At 49.2% G+C, this 18847-nt stretch overlaps 1 protein-coding gene across 1 annotated transcript in view; it reads left to right on the top strand.

Moving 5' to 3' along the window:
- LOC104497030 (voltage-dependent N-type calcium channel subunit alpha-1B-like) overlaps positions 1-18847 on the top strand; it is a gene marked incomplete at both ends in the record, with an annotated part of 66231 nt that overhangs the window by 40777 nt on the left and 6607 nt on the right. The window contains 7 exons of the mRNA XM_010140240.1: positions 2463-2559; positions 12737-12845; positions 14685-14792; positions 16040-16152; positions 16728-16855; positions 17968-18094; positions 18610-18720. Coding sequence (XP_010138542.1) covers positions 2463-2559; positions 12737-12845; positions 14685-14792; positions 16040-16152; positions 16728-16855; positions 17968-18094; positions 18610-18720 — 793 coding nt within the window. The remainder of the gene's footprint in view (positions 1-2462; positions 2560-12736; positions 12846-14684; positions 14793-16039; positions 16153-16727; positions 16856-17967; positions 18095-18609; positions 18721-18847) is intronic.

Here is an 18847-nt window from a genome sequence, read left to right as displayed (position 1 = left end):
GACGCTCGAGGCTTGATCCTAAAACACAGGCATGTTCTGGGTTTTCCGTGTTCGAACAGTTCCACTGAAATCACTTCTGTTTCCTTAAGTAGGACTAACATTTCTGCCATTTTAAAATGATCTGAAATCCACTCACAATTTAAGGCCAGAAGAGATTTTTTGATCATTTGGGCTGACCTTCTGTAAAGTTATTCTCACGAACTTCTCAGTATTTCCCAATAGCTGCCCATGGACTGAGCTTCATAACTTGCCATTGAAGGTTTGGTGCTCAGCAGTACAGCCCGTTCTGCTCTGGGGGCTGTAGAGGACCCCTTTGTCATTCAGCTGTTTGTTCCACCAGCTGGTCAAACTCATGGAAATCAACCTGGTGATCCCATTTTTGTTCTCCATGGTGGCCATCTCCTTTGAGCATTTCAGCTCCCAGTATAAATGTCTATAGGGGAATGGCAAATAATCACCCCAGCGTGGTTTGGGAGGCAGAGAATGGGTGGTGTTAGCTGATGCTTAGATGCAGGTGAGCTGGTTCCTGCTTTCATCTGTCACTAACTGATTGCCTCTCTCAAGAGCTCTTCTTTGATTGTCCCAAGGAAAAGGGAACAACAATGTTTGTCCACTTTCCACAGCGTGAGACCCTTGATGAGAGATGCTGCGTGGGGAGAAAGTACCAGTGTTGTTATCCTTGTGTTACACAGATGATAGTGTGTATTCACATACCTATTTCCAACATCACTTCTGGTTTAGTTACAAAATCCAACTTTCTATAAACTTTTCTGGGGATAAACATTCAAAAAGAAGTTTAAAAAAGCAGCTTGGGGCTGCTGTTCTGGATGTGGGTCACACTCAGGAGCGGTAAGTAGGGGGAAACTGTTGGATTCAGGCATGGCAGAAGCCTCAGGCTCACAGAGAAAAGAGAGAGCGAGAGAAATGGGGCGCGCGCAGTGGTCTGGTCTGGGGCTGGGGCTTAACCGGGAATGGAGAGAAAACATTGAATGTGAGAATGAACTGGGAAAGAAAAGAAAATCAGATTTCTATGAGCTTTGATTTATTGTTGTTTGTTCAAGATCTGTGAAGTGAGGGCTTTATCTCTCTTACACCCACCTTTCCAGTGCACGCCCCTTAGAGATACTGGAAATGTTGGTCTTGCCACCCCATTCCCTTAGTTAATCCCAAGGGCTGCGGGAGGTGCTACCTGGGAGCACCTTCAGTGGTCAGGAGGAGACGCAGGGGCCTCCAAGGAAGCGCTTTTTCTCAGCTATCTGGGATAAAGGGATGAAAATAAACAAAACTCAAAGAGATTTAAACAACCTGGGAAAGAATCCCTGGTTGTCATAATTTGTTATAATTCGCTGCCAGGACCTTTGGATGCAGAACATGCTGGTTTTCAAGCCTTCCGCAGGCTCCGAGGGAGCTCGGGGAATGGCTCGTGTGTATTTTCGGAGTTTACAAAACCATTCCGTTAAACTTCTTGACTCAGTTAAACCAATATACTTTTTATAACCACGATTAGGCCTGCGGCCAAGACTTGCACAGTTCCATTTGATCTGTTTCTGATTTAATAGGTTTGAGTTGATTGTGAAGGTTTTGAATAGACCTTAATTTTTCACATCCAAAAAAGCAGTGAAATGGAAGGAGATATTCCAAAATATTCCAGCCCTCTTTATATAACATACCAAAATAAACCTAGTGAAGCCAAACCATCTCGTTTTTTCTTTCTAGGTCAATTTGAAGTTCAGTACAGCTCTTTCTGTACATGATTTGGTTACTTACAAAAGATTAAGAAATCTAATCCTGCTGTTAAATTAGCAGAAAATATTGTTGGGAGTTAATGAGACTGACCATAAAGCTACCTCGAGGCATCTGATTTCACCTACTGGTAATGAAGGCTGGATTTTCCCAGTGCTAATATTGCAGTTTCCGGACTTTCAGGGAATTGCTTATTGCCCGTGAAGCAGAGCACAGCCCTGCTGGGGTTACGTAGGTGGCAACAGTGCAAGGTAAAGGTTCCCAAGCTCTTTTCAAGCAGGTAATTTGAATCCCAGTAATAATGCACTAAATAGGCTATTTGTGTGCTGCAGGCTCTGGTTTTGCTGGGCTGCTGCAGCGCCTGGGTGGTGGGTAGGGGCTGTCTGGAGGCAGATGCTCAGGGAAGTCATCATTAGTGATAAAGGTAAGCGAATACAGTGGTTGGAAAGCCTTGACCATGGTAGCAAAGGTGTCACAGAAGAAAATCCGAGGATTTTGGAGCAGTTGAAGTTCTCTCTCTCTCTCTTTCTCTGTGTGTGTGTGTGTGTGTGTGTGTGTGTGTGTGTGTGTTCAAGTGCCTCCTTCATTGCAAGCCTGGCTGCTGTCAGACTAACCTTGCTTTTCAGCGTGTTTTGCCCTTCCAACTTCTCCTGTTCGCGTGGGGAAAAGCTGATTCCTTTCGGGTTTTGCTGTTGTAACATCTGATGTTTTCTTTCCAGTTGCCGGATTCATTATAAGGATATGTACAATTTGTTACGTGTAATTGCTCCGCCCCTGGGCTTAGGAAAGAAGTGTCCTCATAGGGTGGCATACAAGGTTTGGAACTTCGGAGAGTCCCTCCAGCATTTTCCGTTCTGGTTTTGTTTCTTTTTACCCACCCCAAGTGCAAATGCAAACAGTACAGAAAAGAAACTGTGACATAACTAACCCCTTGCCTGAGAAAAGGAATGATTGACTGACTGCCTCCCTTTTCCTCGGTGCATCTCTTCCCTGTCTACTCCCACACCCCAGCTGGCTGGAGACAGGCAGCTTTATGAGACAGTGAACCCTCCAGCTTCCATCCTGCCGGGTCCCGGTGGGAAGCGTTGGGGAAAAGCAGTGCAGCATCCGAGTGCTTTATATGTACACACTGGAGACAAATGTCATCCCGAGATTTCTAGGGAGCAGCAAGTCCGTTTTCTTTGGGCTTCATAGCACTGGCACTCCAGTTGAATGACCAGTATTTGAACCCTTCCCTTTCCTGAGCTGCAAAGACATTTGACCAGGGCACTGGTTAACGGGGAGAAGAGTGGGCTGGTTATCTAGGCTGGGGTGAGATGAAGGGGTGAGCTTTCCACGGTGCAATAGCAACAGCCAGAGATTGCCTTGGGAGGAAAAAGAGATCGTAAGCTGTGATGGACATGCAATGAAACTCCCTGCCTCATGGCACAGCACAAGTACGCTGTGCGAGGGAGCTGAGGTGGGCAGTTAAGGACAGATCTTGCCAAGAAATCAGCACAGAGGGTCAGTGGACTTTGGTGGAGTCCCGGTTAGAGGCTGGGATTTTCTTCAAGTCAGTGCATGGAGAGCAGAAGATGAAGACAGAAGTGGAAGCAGCCAGCATGGAGCTTGCATTTGTCTGTCGTTCCAGCCCAGGTGTTTTCCACACCTGACTGGGAATGGATTAGGAGGTAACAGGCATTGCAGTGAAGGCAAGAGATCCTGTACCTCCAGCCAGGGAGATGGGGCCGAAGAGAGAAGCCTGGGGAAGCCATTGGCTGTAATTACAATTTGTGTCTCTCAGCAGCTTTTAAATTAGCTCTGGGCTATAAAACCTGGGTGGTATTTTAAGTGCATGAGTTACCAAGGACAGGAATAGATGGTTTTGGCTTGGTAAGTTCTCTCTTCCACCCCCTCCTTCATCAGTGCCTCCCATAGGAATCGAGAGCCAGGGCAGCGGGCTGGCGTGTGGGTGCCAGCTCCTGCAGCTCTCCGGCTTGAGAAAGGGGTTTCATATGGGTGCTTGAGTATCGGTTTCCCTCCTGGTATAGTGGAGATGGTCATACTGTCCTGTTTCCCAGGGGTTAAACGCTAATTAACAACAAGCTGCAACATACTTCGGTCTCCTCAGATGACAGGCAGCACAGATTTGCACAATATAATAAGCAGGCAGCTTGCTGGGAAAGCAAAATGAGATTGTCATAGTCATGCTCCCAGTTTCAGTAGTCAGAAAAAGGCAAAGCAGAATTCTTTGCTGGTTTTGCATCCATCGCTTTTCAGGGCAGGATTTTATTCACCACCACCGTGTGCTGAAGGTAGATGCCATCAGTAATGGGTTGGTCTAAGGGCCTTTTCCCAAACCTCTGCAATTTCCAGTTCCCTTTAAGACGCAGGACAGTCGGCTGCCCTTGGTGGTGGAGACAGCCCGTTGATATCGGCTTGGTGAAAGAGGAGCCCCATCGAGTGTAAAGGAGAGACAGGTCACCTTTCCACTGCCTTCCTGCAAATGGAGTGCTGGGCTGTGGATTTGTCAAAGCCAAAGTCAGGCTGGAGGAGAAATTCAGGCTGGCTGAGGCTTTGCGGAGCTGCGCCCTTGGCTTGGAGTCAGCCCGTCCCCTGAGCAAACACACCAGGGTTGGGTTTTTCTTCTCTGGTGGCCCACAGGGTAACCTGGAAACCAAACTCTTTATTGCTGAAGGAAAGCTGGATGTTTCCTCTAAGCCCCGTCTCTCCCTGTCCCATAACCCTGCCTACCAGCTCTCCCCAGCATGGTGAATACAGCCTCTGGATTGACTGGTTTGGGGGGGTGAGAAGGGGAAGCATCCCTCCACCCCTGCAAAAAGCCAGCCAAACCGGAGCCCTCCCCGCACCCTCTCCACCCCAAGTGGAGACATCAATCATTCCCCGCAGGGACCCACGGGCTGAGGCACAGCTCTGGCCACGGGACGTCCCTGCAGTGAGGAGGAGACATTGGGCGCTGAAACACAGCAACGGAAGCGGAGAAACCTTTCTATTTACCCACCTCTTCATTTTGGTTTTGTTCTCCCGAGAAATCTAATTAACCGGATCTCTGTTTTCTTGTCTGCTTTCCCTTCTCTCTCCTCCTTTCCGTTCGCTCCATTGTGTTGCCTTTTCCCCCATCCCCTTCCTCTTTTTTTTTTTTTTCCCTCACCCACCTGGTCTGGTTTGATTTCTGTGTCCTCTTGCTTTTGCCTCCCTCCCTCTGACTCCAAGCGGGCGCATCAGTTACACAGACATGTATGAGATGCTGAGACACATGTCCCCACCTCTAGGCCTTGGAAAGAAATGCCCGGCTCGTGTTGCCTATAAGGTAGACCAACCCCCCTAGAAACTCCTGCCAAACCACCAGCTTTTTGTGCTGTGGCTAAAGCGAGTGCCGGTTTTCTGTGGCATTAGTGTTGTTCTCCTGGACTCTTCTGGTGCTTTCTCTGCTTCCCAAGCAGACTGGATTTTGGATCTTCTCCCTTTTTTTTTCTTTTTCTGTAACCTTTTTTTGGTCTTTGAAACTCTGGCACATCAGTTTGTCTTTCTGAGTATGTCTCTGCTATCTCTGTCAGTGTTTTTCTCTCTCTCCTCTCTCATTCTGCTTCCATGTAGAGTAATTTGGGGAGGGAGGGTGCTAATGAGCAAATTACCCCACCAATATGATCCCCATTTATCTATCTACAGCTCTTTGACTATCCGTCTCACTAACCCTTCAGTAGTATGTTGGGTTTTTTTCCCCTTTTAATTAGATTGGAGTAATTAGAGTAGGCAGTACTGTAGGAGTTAGTAAGCTATTAAACAGAGGCAACACCAGAAGGGCTCGTTAAATACCCCCGCGAAAGAAATTATTTTAACAGAAAACATTTCAGACAGTAAGATGAAGAAATCACTCAAACTTATTGTTTATTCTGATAAACTTTTTAATTGAACCACAGGATGGATTCTATCCAGAAGGCTGCTGGCTGCCGCCTTTCAGCCTCTGCCTGGGTGAACGCAGTGGAAACTCAGAGCCCAAAGTATGGAGCAGAGCCAGATCCTGCCAGGCAAAGCCATGCTGCTCGCCCAGGAGCTTGGGAATCTGCCTCTACAGGGGTGATTCCTTGGAAGATTTTGACATTGAACTCACAATGGAGGGAGAGATTTGTCACCAGCATTTAGCACTGGTGGAACTGAGCATCCTTCAAAGTCAAAGGGTATTTTGCTGTTGACATTGTTCCAGCCACCACCAAGCCTAATCACTGCACCCCACTGTGCGTGGTCCAGTGGATCCAGACCACACCAGTGATGCTTTTTCACTGAGGCCGTATGAAAGCAGGATATTGCAAGAAGGGTCGAGCTAAACCCAGACCTGGGCCTGCCTTTATGTAGGGCACTTAGCAGCGAGAAGAGGCACAGGCACGGCTTGCTGCGTGATCCTTCCTCAGTGTGTTAGGACTTAAAATAAAAAGGAAATTAAACATAACCTTAAAGTTAGTCAGATATCTTTTCCTTACTCCTTTTGATTTGTTTCTGGCCCCTTTGGTAGCTGCTTTAGAAGAGCAGCTCTAGTAGGAGCAGTTCACACCCACCATACCGTAATGAAGCTCAAGAAACCCACCTCCTTCAAAAGGCCAGCTCCCAGGTCTCGGCTCTTTCAGAGAGAACAGCAGATAGGAAAACATCTACATAGAGGTACCAGTTATACACAGAAACCTGAGGATTTTAAAGTCACCAGTGGTTCTTTTTAGTATTTTTCATTGACTTAAAATGGAGCTGCTGGGAGGTTGGCAGCTGGACAACCAGACCTGCTCTGTGGTCACCAGAAGCATAAAGCTGTCCTTTTTTTTTCCCCTCCCCAAATCTTGTACAGTTTAAAAAAGGGAAGAAAAGAAGAGGGGATAAGAAGATCATGTGTTAAAACAGGCTTTTTAAACAACATTTTTGGCATCTCCGTGCCTCCGTGTGTGTGCTCAGCTGTGGCAGCAGCCTTTCCCCAGGCAGAGGCACTGCAGATGTCCCTTCCCTAGTCTGTCCTCCCCTGGGAGTTCGCTGGGATCACCTTTAGTTTGGCTTCTTTACAGGGCAAACCCACAGAGCTTAGGTACATACAATTTTTTTTAGAACAAATACATACTCCTGATCGTTTCTAAGATATCTTTAACTTTTACCCATCTCCTAAGAAACCTCTAAAAGGTGTCTGTGTGTGACTGAACCACAAATAGAGGTGGGTTCAAGTCAAACCGCTCAAATCGAGACTGAACATCAGATTTCTTTGAGCTTGGAGATAAACAGATTAATTTTGCACATTACAAAGAACCCTCAACTGCAGAAATACGGACCAAAGACCAGGTCTGAATTTTTCCCATGGTGAGGCTGCAGCTTGGGCTGACCCCCACTCCCAGCTATGGCTGCTGATAAAACTAAACCTTCATGGGGAGGCAGTACGGGTTTCTGCTCCCTCCTCCTCCTCCTCGGAACAGCACATCCATGGAGACAGATGGGTGCTGAGCACCATCCCCCAGATGACGGCAGTGTGTGGGTCGTGGCATCCCCCTGCCCTAACCCCGCCGGGTGCTCCCCCTGCTGCTGTCGCTCTTGCTGTCCTCCCACAGCTGATGGGAGACTTGAGGAGGACGGTGCAGCCCACCCAGCCACACACACCTCCCTGCAGAGCCAGCCTGGCGAGGGACAAGGACCCCCGTCCTGCAGCCGTAGCTCAGTCAGTGCCGACAGCAGCCAGGGCTTTGCGCTACTTTTGCTCTCTCCCTTTGGACCAAATGATTTTTTTAAAACCTAACTCTTCTGTCTGGCAAAAGCTCTTTTGCCCTACGTGTCCACCCTTTTTCTTTCCATATATATTTTCCCAGTCCTCTCTGCAAAGGTTTTGTGTGTTTTCCCCTGTCTTTGTGCTGCCTTCTCAGTACCTGTGCGCACTGTCATTTTGTTTGGATTTTTCCCTCTTTGCAGCCTCCTTGGCTGCTGTCCTTCCTTTCTGCTGTTTTCTGGTTCCCCTTTCTCAACTGTTCTCCTTGGTCGGTGTGACCAGCCTCTGCAGTTTGGTGCGCGTGGCTTGCTGCTTGCCCGGTGGTGCATGTGTGGGGTCCTCCGGCCGCAACGCTCGGGCACCAGGAGAGCTCTATCCTGCACTGGGTGGGTAGTAAAAGGGTGAAGAAAATGGATTTTAAAATACCTTCTACCGAGTCAGATGAAAAGAGGGAAGAAAACCGTGTTGACTTTTCTCTGGTGTCTTGAGATTTCATCGTTGCTCCATTCTCTGATGAGGGTGGTTCATGGTCATATATGGAGACTTTGAGGTCTCTTAGACAGACTTGGCTTGTCCGTGGTGAGGTGTCCGGGGGTTTTATGTGCTATTCAGCAGAGAGGCAGCCAGCTTTGCTGTCCCCCAGTCAGTCCCTCCTTCACACCGCAGCGCTTTGTGTGCATTAGAGAAAATGGGAGGTGGAAATTTCCCTGATGCTGCTAAACCTCTCTGGCACGTCAATGTTGTCGAGATATCTTTAAGGTCTCTGCAAGAGTAGACTTGGAGGAGGGATTTTTGGGGAGACTGATTCTTAGGAACGGTGTGGTGCTGAGCAAGGCGATAACCCAAGCTCTTTCCCCACTGCTCTTCAGAGTCGGCCTGTCCCTGTGGGGACAGGAGAGGACAGCATTGCCAGCAGTCTCCAAGTCCGAGTCTAGCTCCAGGTGAAGCCCTGCATGGAGTCTGCAGGGCGTTGCAGTTCTGTTGGTGCTGTCAGGCACGGCTTTGCACACCCTATTTTGAGGGTGATTTATTGCAGGGATCAGGAGGGCTCTGGCTCTCCTTTTATCACCTCCCGACAAGGTCAAGGCTCCTGGATGTGTGATGGTGAATGATCCTGGAGCTGGGCTGGCTCCCCATCCAACCAGGGCTGCACCTCACCTAGTCTGTCACTGCCACATGGATCTTAAAATCGGGATTAGGTCCCTGAAGGCTAAGCAAGAGTCTGAACGGTCCATTAGCTGGCTGTCCAGCCTTGCTGCCTCTTCTGCTCAGAGACCATCCATCATGCATCACTTTTGCTGGACAAGCAGGAAGATTGTGTCTACTGAAGGTGGGATGACCTCTCCTTCAACAGGTCCAGTCCTGTGCCAGAGGCAGAGCCCACGTTTTGGGGCACAGACCCTGTTCCTCCTGGCCATGGGCGGGAGGAAGGCGATGGCCAGCCTCTCTCTGAAGCCAACAGAAGAGATAAATGCAAGTAGAATAATTATAACTAGGTCAGGGTGAATTATTCATAGCAAATAATTTATTCACCAAACTCAGCCCCAATTCCCACAAGCAGCGTGCCATTGTCCCGGATTTAGTCACATTTGGGGGTTATTCCCAGGGCAGTTCTGGTCCCAGAGACTGCGCAGGAGCTGCTGTTGGGGTGCTCTTAATAATTCAAATCCATTGGGGTGCCAGCTAGTTTTCCTGGTATTCGTAGCTCACTGTGCTCCTTTTCCTGCTAGCATTCAGACGAATGCACCAGGGAGTAAAATTTACTGTGCCGATAGTTGTGCTCAGTGCTGACTTTCGGGGTCATGCTGGGAGCCACGACCTTTTATCCCAGCTTTTGACAAAGGGATGAATGTTCCCCCATCTCTCTAACACGTTCTCTGCCTATTTGGATGTTGTCCAGAAAGTTTCTAAGCAGAAGCTCTGCAGCAAGGGCGTAAAATCTGCTTGATGCAAATGTTTGGGTTTTTGTTAGCGGTTTCTTTGTTTATTTGCAATTAAAGCACTACTAGAAGCTGGGAGGTGTCTGCATCCCTCCTGACCACATGAGTAACTGGAGCAAAAAACGTTACCTGCCTAACCCCGGCTGTAATCGGTTACTGCCTCGTTATCTGCGCAGAGTTAATTAGGAGACTCCAGAGAGAATATTGCTGCTCCTGCCTCTGGGGCCTTTTCCTGCAGAAACATTAACGAGCTCCCCTCGCCCTCGCTGGCTGGGGAGGAGGATGCCTCCAAAACCGCCTAATTAAAATCAAGGGCTGGAGGAGGGTTCCCCAAGCGCAGTCGGGAAATAGGAGCGGGGACTCCATCTGCTGCCGGCTGCTTCTCCTCGAAGGCTCTTGTTGGAAATCGGAGGTGCAGGGAGTGCCGCTGTTTGCAGTGCTCCTACTCAGCGCTTGCACGTGAGTTCTGCTCCGCCAACCTTCCCGCAAGGGCGCAGTTGCAAGTGGGCATTCCCTTGGAAAATCTCCCTCGAAATCCTTTGTCCCTGATTAGAATGTAGGTGGAAAGACTTTTATACAGCATTGCTGCGTGTAGCTGGGATGTGGCCTGTGTTCTGCATCCATTCCCTCCAGGAATTTGTTCTAGAAAGCCAGCCGGGGGGAATCTGGGGCACCTCAGTCCCAAAATGGGTTTTGGCACTAGTTTTTGTGAGGATAGAGCTCTCCTGGGAGGAATTATTTCTCATCTGCTTGTTCTTCACTTCCATGCATCTTCTTTCTGTCTCCATCCCTTAATGCTTCTCCCACCAAACTGGGATTCAGTGGGTCTCTAAGTGGTGACTGTGGGCCCACACGGATATGAAAATTTTGTTGTAACTTTTTGTGTGCTGAGGGCAGAAGTCTGAACTAAAATCCTGTTTCACTTGACACAAGTGAACAGAAAAAATAGTTGTGGCTTTGCCAGCATTTGATACTGCCATTGAATTATAAAGGGAGGAGAGCCTTGGCTTTGATTTCCCGATCTCCGAGGCTTGCCAGACGTGGAAGATAACCTCTGGGCACGCTCTAAGAAAGCTCTTTGAGATTACAATGGTTTGTCTCAGACTTCCGGGGACAGGGTAGGTTGTTACATGAATCTCTTGTCCCTGCAGCATGCAAGGAGATCCGAAGATGTGTGATAAGATAAATAAAGAGGTCTTGGCTCCTCTGAATGTCAGTCACTTCAGAAGCAGAGGTTTTGCACTGGCCCAGTGCCCTGTGCCTCAGCACTGGCGCACACCCTCCCTGGGGGGGCTGCTTTCTCCTTGCCTGGCAGAAGGTACCAGGGCTGGAGTCCACTCTCAGCGTGCCCAGGTGCTAAGGCAGCTCAGGTCATACCTCTGGGAAACTGCCCACACAGTAGGAAAGGGGGATGAAGTCTTCATTCACCAACCTGGGCTTGGTTTGGGGCAAAGCGTAGGAGTCAGGGTTCACACTGCTCTGCCCTGCCTTGCCTCTCGCTCCTCCGGAGATTCCCGGCAGGTCTCTGCTCTTGGCTACATCATGTTTCCCTTCACCAGCAAAACCTGTCCACAGTCAGTGACGCCTCTACGGCACAGCTTCCCCAGACCAGTGCAGAAGGTGAGCTGCGCTCAGGAGGTGCCACTGCAGTGGCCTCTCATGGAGGATTGCGCCAGCAAATCTGCATCTCTGAAAAATATCCACAGCCCTTGAGTATGGTATTACAGAGCCAGAGTGGGATCTGGCCTCGCCTGAGCACCCTCTGCCTCAGTGACCCTGCAGCCTGCTCCTGACCACGCTTCAATTTCTTTAGCAGCATGTTGGGCTGTTGTTAAACAAAGAGAAGGTTTCTGTGCAGTGATAGGGATCAAAATAACCGCCTAAGCAGCTTTCAGATGTGGATGAAATTCCCTCCCGAGCAAGGGACCCGGGCCAAGCTCACACTTGGTTGTGCAGGCTGCTGCAGGGCTCTGCTCAGACAACCGAGCACCCAGCGACTTCCTCGGGTTGCAGGTACCCTCGGAGAACGGAAACACAGAGACTTGTCTGATATGGCTCTGGCCAAGGAAGTTTCCAAAAGCTTGTGAAAGCCGAGGAGCTGAGAAATCATTAGGTTGCTGAGAGAGAAGAAATCCATCCTGTGTTGCTAAGGTTATCAGCAAGGCTTGGAGAGCACTTCCCCAGCTGCATTTACATGCTCTGCTGCCAGCGGTGTTAAGGGAGCCACAGCTTTCCAGAGCAGCCTCAGGTACTTCATTCGTACAAGGCTGATGAACTTGCCATATCAGAGGTGGTCCTGAACTTGTGATGGGGAAGGAGCTGCTACCAGGTCCGAAGATCTTGGATCCTGAGGAACTGTTTCATGTTCAGACTGAAAGAGTATAAGCAGGGAAATTGTAGTCCCACACATTAATGCTACAGGCAAGATCCAGGTGGAGCTGTGTAGTTCATTGACTAGAAAGAATGGAGAAGACATGCAGAGCTCCTGAGATGCCTGCAGGGAAAGGAGGTAAGAGACAGAACCCAAGTGTCTCCAGAAAGGATATTGAACGCCTTTAGCTGTCAGCAGCTGGTCCCAAACTGCCCCAGGGTATTTGAGCCCCACCGCAGGGCTCACCAGCCTTGTTTTCAAATATGCTTCAGGCCATGTACAGAAAGTACCATCACAGAACCCCTCCAGAGACTGCACCTCTCCTGTACAAAGCACTCACACCTCCTGTTGTCATTGTCACCGAAAGTGCCTTCCTCCCATCCCGCTCGCTGGCAAGGCCACCTGCACATGTGGGAGAGACACAGTCCCTTTTCTCCATCATCTGACTGCATCCAGTGCTGCCAGGTCCCACTCGTCACTATTGCTCCTGTTGCAGAACCAGGATATAGGAGAAGGGAACTGAGGTAGGAAAGGGTGGCGGAGGTGGCTTCGTGCTTTGTATCTCCTGAGCGTGCTGCTCTGGCAGGGGTGACAGGTACCAGCCCCATGTCTGGAGGCTGCAGGCATAGCTGGAGACTGTCAGGAGCAGAGTCCCAGGCTCTGAGATGGAATGAGAGCATTCACGCTGACCAGTTTGGGAGCACTCTCGGTGTGGGATTGCAGTACAAATGCTGGCAAATCAACTCTTTAACCGCTAAAGCCACCGTTAGAGCTCAGAGCTGCTCCTGAGAAGGAGTTGATGTCTATGTGGAGAAGGTGCGTTTTAGCTCAGCGCACAAAAGGTGAACACAGGTTTGTAATCTGGCTATTTTGAAGGGCTCACGGAGTGGGAAGGAAGGGGTGGGGGGGAGGAATCCTGACTCGTGCTCACAGCTGCTTCGTTTCTCTCTCCAGCGCCTGGTGCGGATGAACATGCCGATCTCGCCTGAAGATTTAACTGTCCACTTCACGTCCACGCTGATGGCCTTGATCCGCACTGCCCTAGAAATCAAACTCGCCTCAGGTGAGAGGGAGATGATGTCTGACAGCACACATGGGCTCCAACCCCAACTTGTCTGTCGGCTTGGTGTCCTCCCAAAACCACCAAAACCCCGCCCCGGGAGGAAATCCTGGTTTTCTATTCCCTGCCAGCGCCTGAGGACAAGGGAGCCTTGGGCACAGCAGAGCAGTCCTGAGCATCTCTCTGCCTTTGGGGTGGCTGCATCCTGGCATCCCTGTTGATGAGATGTGGAGAGCTTTGGCCGTCCCAGCCGGGAGCTCTCAGAGGAGATGGCCTGTGTGCTCCTTGCTGTATAACAGACATGAGTATTTCCACATCTCTTTTCTTAACTGTTCCAGCGTGAGGGAAAGCCAGCCTGTCCTCCCCGATTGCTGTCTGCAACTCCAAGCACCATGAACCACATTCTGCCCTTGTGATAAAATTTAATTATTTAAGTGTTAATCATGCAGTTACTTCACTTCCCAATTAAACGTTGCAGTGGATTGAAGTACATTGGCCTTTTCTCCGGGTGGTTACACTATTTAATCAGGCTGGCTGGGGTGGGCAGGACGGGCCAGAGCACTTTTACACCTAGTTTAAAAGCTAACAGGAGGTAGCAATGCTCTTAGGAGCAAAGAGTCGGGTCGGAATGCTGTGCTCTTCCTAAATGGTTTTAGGGCAGCTGTCCAACCTCTCTTAATTAATTAACTCGCTCATATGCTGCTTAAATTTTGTGTTTGATGCTTTGGGTAGGTACTGCTGGGAGAAGACAAAGTTTTGCAGTCATGGGGACTTTCCTAGAGAGTGACAGCGAGTATCAGACACTCATTTCCCAGGCTGACTGGGATTTTAGGAGCCAATGCCTTATTTTAGCAATAACCTTTAGATAGGAATGCTGCGAGTTTGTGTTATTTTAGACTTCTAGTCATCTGTCAGCAATGGTAATTCAGTTGAAAGAGGCTCGTCCACCCTTTTCTTTGGCCACTGGAAGGGAACGAGAGAACTCAGCTCATCACGCCAGAGTCTTTCTAAGGTTTATATCTGCTGTGGGTTATGGGGGTTTGACCTGTTTTGTTGTTACGCGCTTCGTTTGAATAGATTTCATGTGCTACATTTAATTGAGTCTTTAGTGGGACTAAAAGGCCCTTAATAAACCCTCCCTAATGAGTTTCCATGGGGGAGTTCAAACCACCATGTAGCAGAGTGCCCAGAGCCTCCTCCCATCGCTTTTCTCTTAGAAAAATAAGCTGTCATTCAGATGAACTACTTAATTGCCTGCTGTGTGGGGCGTTCATCTGGGAGCTGGCCTCTTGGCTTACATAGACTTTAATCACTTTGCACTTGTGCATTGAGACCTCACTTGGTCCATTTGAATAATGCCACTGTGTTTGGCTCGTCCTGCTTTACCTTGCGCTAGAGCTGCTGTTCGAGGCAGCTGATACAAAACAGCAAGTTTACGTCTCATCTCCAAAGACTTCGGGAGGAGTTGGTGATGGAGAGGGTTTATAATCACGGCATTGCTCATAGTCCAGCACCTCAGACCAGTCCTTTGCATCAGACCTGGGAGCTGCTGCTGCTTTCTGTTCTGCTGGCACTGTCCAGCCCCCCAAATCAGCAGTTAGGTAGAGTAAGTCTGAACTTAAGTTCAAGCCCTGACTAACAGCACAGGGTCAGAAGGTTGAAGCGGTGATGGTCCTGCTGTGTTCACGCACTTCTGTTTTGGAGGACGTCACCGATTCCCATTGCGATGGCTGCTGCCGCTGTCTTGGTGTTCCTGAGAAGTGGGAGCGGGGGCTTGCTGTGCTGCCAGGACAAGGATTTTCACCCCTTATGGGTCTCTTTCTCTCCCCTCCCTTTCTGCAGGGGGTGTCAAACAGCACCAGTGTGATGCTGAGTTGAGAAAGGAGATCTCGCTGGTTTGGCCCAATCTGTCCCAGAAGACTCTGGATTTGCTGGTGCCTCCTCACAAACGTAAGTGGTCCATTAACAAGCACCCAACCCACCCCAGTTGCCTAAGGGCAGAGTAGGCGTCTTCCCCCTTGCCTGCACTGTCCCCCAGCCTCATCGAGGTGCATGGTCATCTAGAAGACGCAGCAAAAAAACCAGTTCCACCTCTGGGTGTCCCCCCCACAGGGTTCACAGCCTCCAAGCCATGGTCGCGTAAGGAGGAGGGGAGCTGAGGTCACATCTAGGCACGTATTTCATTATGCTACAGTAGATTTCCTGTACTTAGAAAAAAAACAACCAGTGCCCAGAAGGGACCGATGCCCTGTGTGGCCTCCTCCTGAGCTGTTCAACAGCTTTGTCTGCCTCCAGCCTGTGCCTCACGGGACAGGAGAGCACATTCTACCATCTGAGCTTTGGAAAACCAGGAGAAGAAACGTAAAGCTGCTGAGAACTTACAGAATCAGAAGTGAGGTATTTGGGGGCTAAAGGCTTTTGTGTTACTTGATGATGTCCTGGCTGAATGTGGTGAGGAAATGGAAAGTTTGCCATTACCTTGATTGGTCCAGACAAGGGCTCTGGATTCCTGATTAATGAGAAACAGCGCAGAGCAATAAGGACATTGCTAATTAAGAAAAAAAAGAGGGAGCTGAGGAGGTGCAAATCAGTGGGTAGTGACTGCTTCAGTCTTTTCCTCCCCTCCTCTCCTGATGCCTCTGTCTGGGCTGCTTTAACTCTTTGCTCTATGGTAAGTGCTCGGTTGACGTACAGGGAGCCGTGGGGGTGGAAAACCCACATCTGGCAAAATGAAATACTCTTTAAATGTATATTAGCCCGCTATGCCGCGGCTGACTGTAATTCAAAGAAATAGGAATAAGGCTCCTTTGTTGATAAAAGGCTGGCTGTGGATCTGGTATTAATTTAGCAATTCTTCTGCTGGCAACGCACACAATGCCACAGAGTTTTCCTGCCTGTTCTTTTTCTACGCGGTCTCTGTGAATGTTTGCCACAGAGAGCTGGAGCCAGGGGCCATCCTCCTCAGATGTGAAAGGCAGCAACCGGCAAAGATGTGACGAAGTCTCTTGTAACATTTTCTTGGTGTGTTTTTCCTTTCCCCACATTTCTGGATCTGTTTTGCCTCGTTATTCTGATGTTGCCTCTTCTTACTCCTTATTTTTCACACCCATTTCTTGTGCTCTTTGACTTATTCTTCCCCTGATCCTTTCTCATTCCTCACCGGGACACGTCTGCTGCGTTTCACCATCCTCTGACAGCTGATGAGATGACTGTGGGGAAGGTCTACGCAGCGCTGATGATATTTGACTTCTACAAGCAAAATAAAAACAGCAGGGAACAAGTCCACCAGCCGCCCGGGGGCCTGTGCCAGGTACTCAGCCAAAAAGTCTTTCTCTGTCCCCCTTCTTGCACAACCTCTTCTCCAGCCCTGGGCTGGAGAGTCACTGGCACATTTCATCCAGAAAGCCAGGGTGCTTCTCCAGGCAGGATTTGAAAATGCTGTTGAAAATTGGAAACCTTTCCAAAAAGTCTCAATCTTTCAAAGAATAATAATAATAAAAAAAAATTGTTGGAGTTGCCTTTTCCAGTAGGTCTGGAAAGGCCTTTTCAAGGGTCATTTGGCAGTCTAAGTCCTGTTTTCAGAAGTGGCCTAGGGACACCAAAAGATTCCTTTGGGACACCAAAGAACTAGGTAAAGCTGGCAATAGTTTGGCTATAGAATGTTGAAGTTACTTTTGAAAATGAGAATTATTCAAAATCATTTCGGCTGTAATAGAGTCGAAGATTTTTACAATTCCACATAACCCCAATGGTTTCAGATGGAACTGGTACCTATTGATGATCATCCAGCAGATCTCCAGCATGGCCTGGAGACCAGCGCTGCAGTTCATCCTCTCCTCTCCAGGCACAGCTCTGTCTCTGACAACCCTTCCTTATGCTTCGCAGCCCGGATCTGTGTCACTCTTCCACCCCCTGAAGGCCACTTTGGAGCAAAGCCAACCCACAGCATTCAACAACGCAAAGGCGTTCCCGCGCCAGAAGAGCTCGGCCTCACTCAACAACGGGGGGACTTTGTGAGTATCCCATAACCTCTCCACTAAAGCTGTAACAGAGAGAAGGGGCATGCTGGGTGTATGCATCAACCCCAACCACTGCTGGTGGAGTTGCTCTGGAGGTGGGGCAGCACAGTGGTGACACCAAGACCAGTAGCACCTTTATGTCATGGCTGGGACAATTTCCCACTGGTGGCTGCCAAAACGCCTCTGTGTGGTTCTGCTTCTCGCTGCTGCCCCAGGGGCAGTGATCCAGGTGGTGGTAGCATTGGATTCTCCAGAGCTACCTGTTTTCTTCATGGTCTCCTCTGAATTTTAATTGGAGAATGTTCCGTTGTGGCAAGTTGTGAGTTTGCTTACAGGAATTTGGATCATTGCAAAACAACCAACCAAACTCCGACCCACCAACTACCACTGCAGTGAGTTCTTGGGAGTCAAAATGTCCTTGAGAACAAAGCCGTCCCTTGAGCTCATGGCACTTGGTAACAGCAAGAGCTTCTTGAGCCTTTCCAGGAGAGAATCTGGCTCTTAGGGCAAAATAATGCCTCCACAGAGAGCTTACCAAACAGTTACCGTAACAGTGATCCCTAATCAATTCTACATTTCCTGCTCTTCTTCAGGTGACTTTTTTCTGGGTCACAAGTGCTATGGCTTTTTAGTGACAGACACCTGAAGTTTAAATGTCCCAGATAACCCTGATGGGTAAACCAACATAGAATAAAATCAGAGAATCACAGCCTGCTTTGGGTGGGAAGGGACCTTCAAAGCTCCTCCAGTCCAAGCCCCTGCAGGGAGCAGGGACATCTGCACCCAGAGCAGGGTGCTCAGAGCCCCAAGGGCCAACCTGACCTGGGATGGTGCCAGGGATGGGGCTCCTTCCACCTCTCTGGGCAACCTGGGCCAGGGTCTCACCGGCCTCAGTGTAAAATGTTCTTCCTTCTCTCTAGTCTGAATCTCCATCTTTTAGTTTAAGACCAGGAGACTTCATAGCTCCACTAGAAGCTGTGCCCATCCCGCAGCTAGTTTCACAAGTGAAACGTCGGAGGGTATCTGGGTTGTTTACCTTCACAATAATAAGTCAGCAAAATTTCTTTGCAAAGAATTAATCTTTTTTCCTCTTTTCCTTCTGATAGACCAGCCCCAGAGGGTGGGATCAAAGAGTCCAGTTCTTGGGGGACCCAACGCACCCAGGATGTGTTTTATGAAACCAGGACACCAGCTTTTGAACGAGGCCACTCAGAAGAAATCCCCATTGAGCGGGTGAGCAAAGGGGGTGAAGACAAGGTGAAATGCAGCAGACAGTAGATCTGTCCCTTGAGGCCAGCGTTATTCTGTCTCTTACAATCCCAAGTTTTCCTGAACATTATGGAGAAAAACCATATGTAGTAGCTTCTACAGCCCAATAGCTGTACATGTGGACACGCTTTTCATGGAACTGGGTACCTGCTGCATGAGCTCCTTAAGGTTCTCTCTTCCTAGCAGTCCCATTATCCCAATCCCATTGTCATCGGTGTACAAACTCAGATGAGGGGTTTCACAGGTCACAGCTGGGGCTCACTGCCGTGGCTGGTGGAAGAGCTTGGCCCACAGCTGTCCTTGTTGAAGACAGCACTGTAGATAGAGTAACCTAGGTACTCCACAGCTCTTCATTTGCTCTCTTTCCCATACTAGCATCTCTTCACAATTAAATCGAACTTAGCAAAGCCTGCTCAGATGATGACTTCAAAGCTGGTGTTTGTATTCTTGCTACCAAAACCATTTCTCTTCTCGATCAGGTGGTAGAAATGAGGGAAATCAGCCCCACGCTTGCCAATGGAGAGCACCAACCAGGCCTGGAGAGCCAGGGGCGAGCAGCTTCCATGCCGCGCCTGGCTGCTGAAACTCAGGTGAGTGAGGAAGACTTCACTGCCGGTGGGAGACTGAGTGTGGGTCAAGAACTCAGTATCTTCTCTCTGCTTGCCATGTTGACGAAAGTCGCTTGTGCAGAGTTGTTTTTAAAAGACATATGCTGAA

Source organism: Buceros rhinoceros, unplaced genomic scaffold (genome assembly GCF_000710305.1).
Source record: "Buceros rhinoceros silvestris isolate BGI_N320 unplaced genomic scaffold, ASM71030v1 scaffold17037, whole genome shotgun sequence".
NCBI classification, from domain to species: Eukaryota; Metazoa; Chordata; class Aves; order Bucerotiformes; family Bucerotidae; genus Buceros; species Buceros rhinoceros.
Note: the sequence above shows the minus strand (reverse complement) of the source record. Positions and strands in the feature narration are given on the sequence as shown.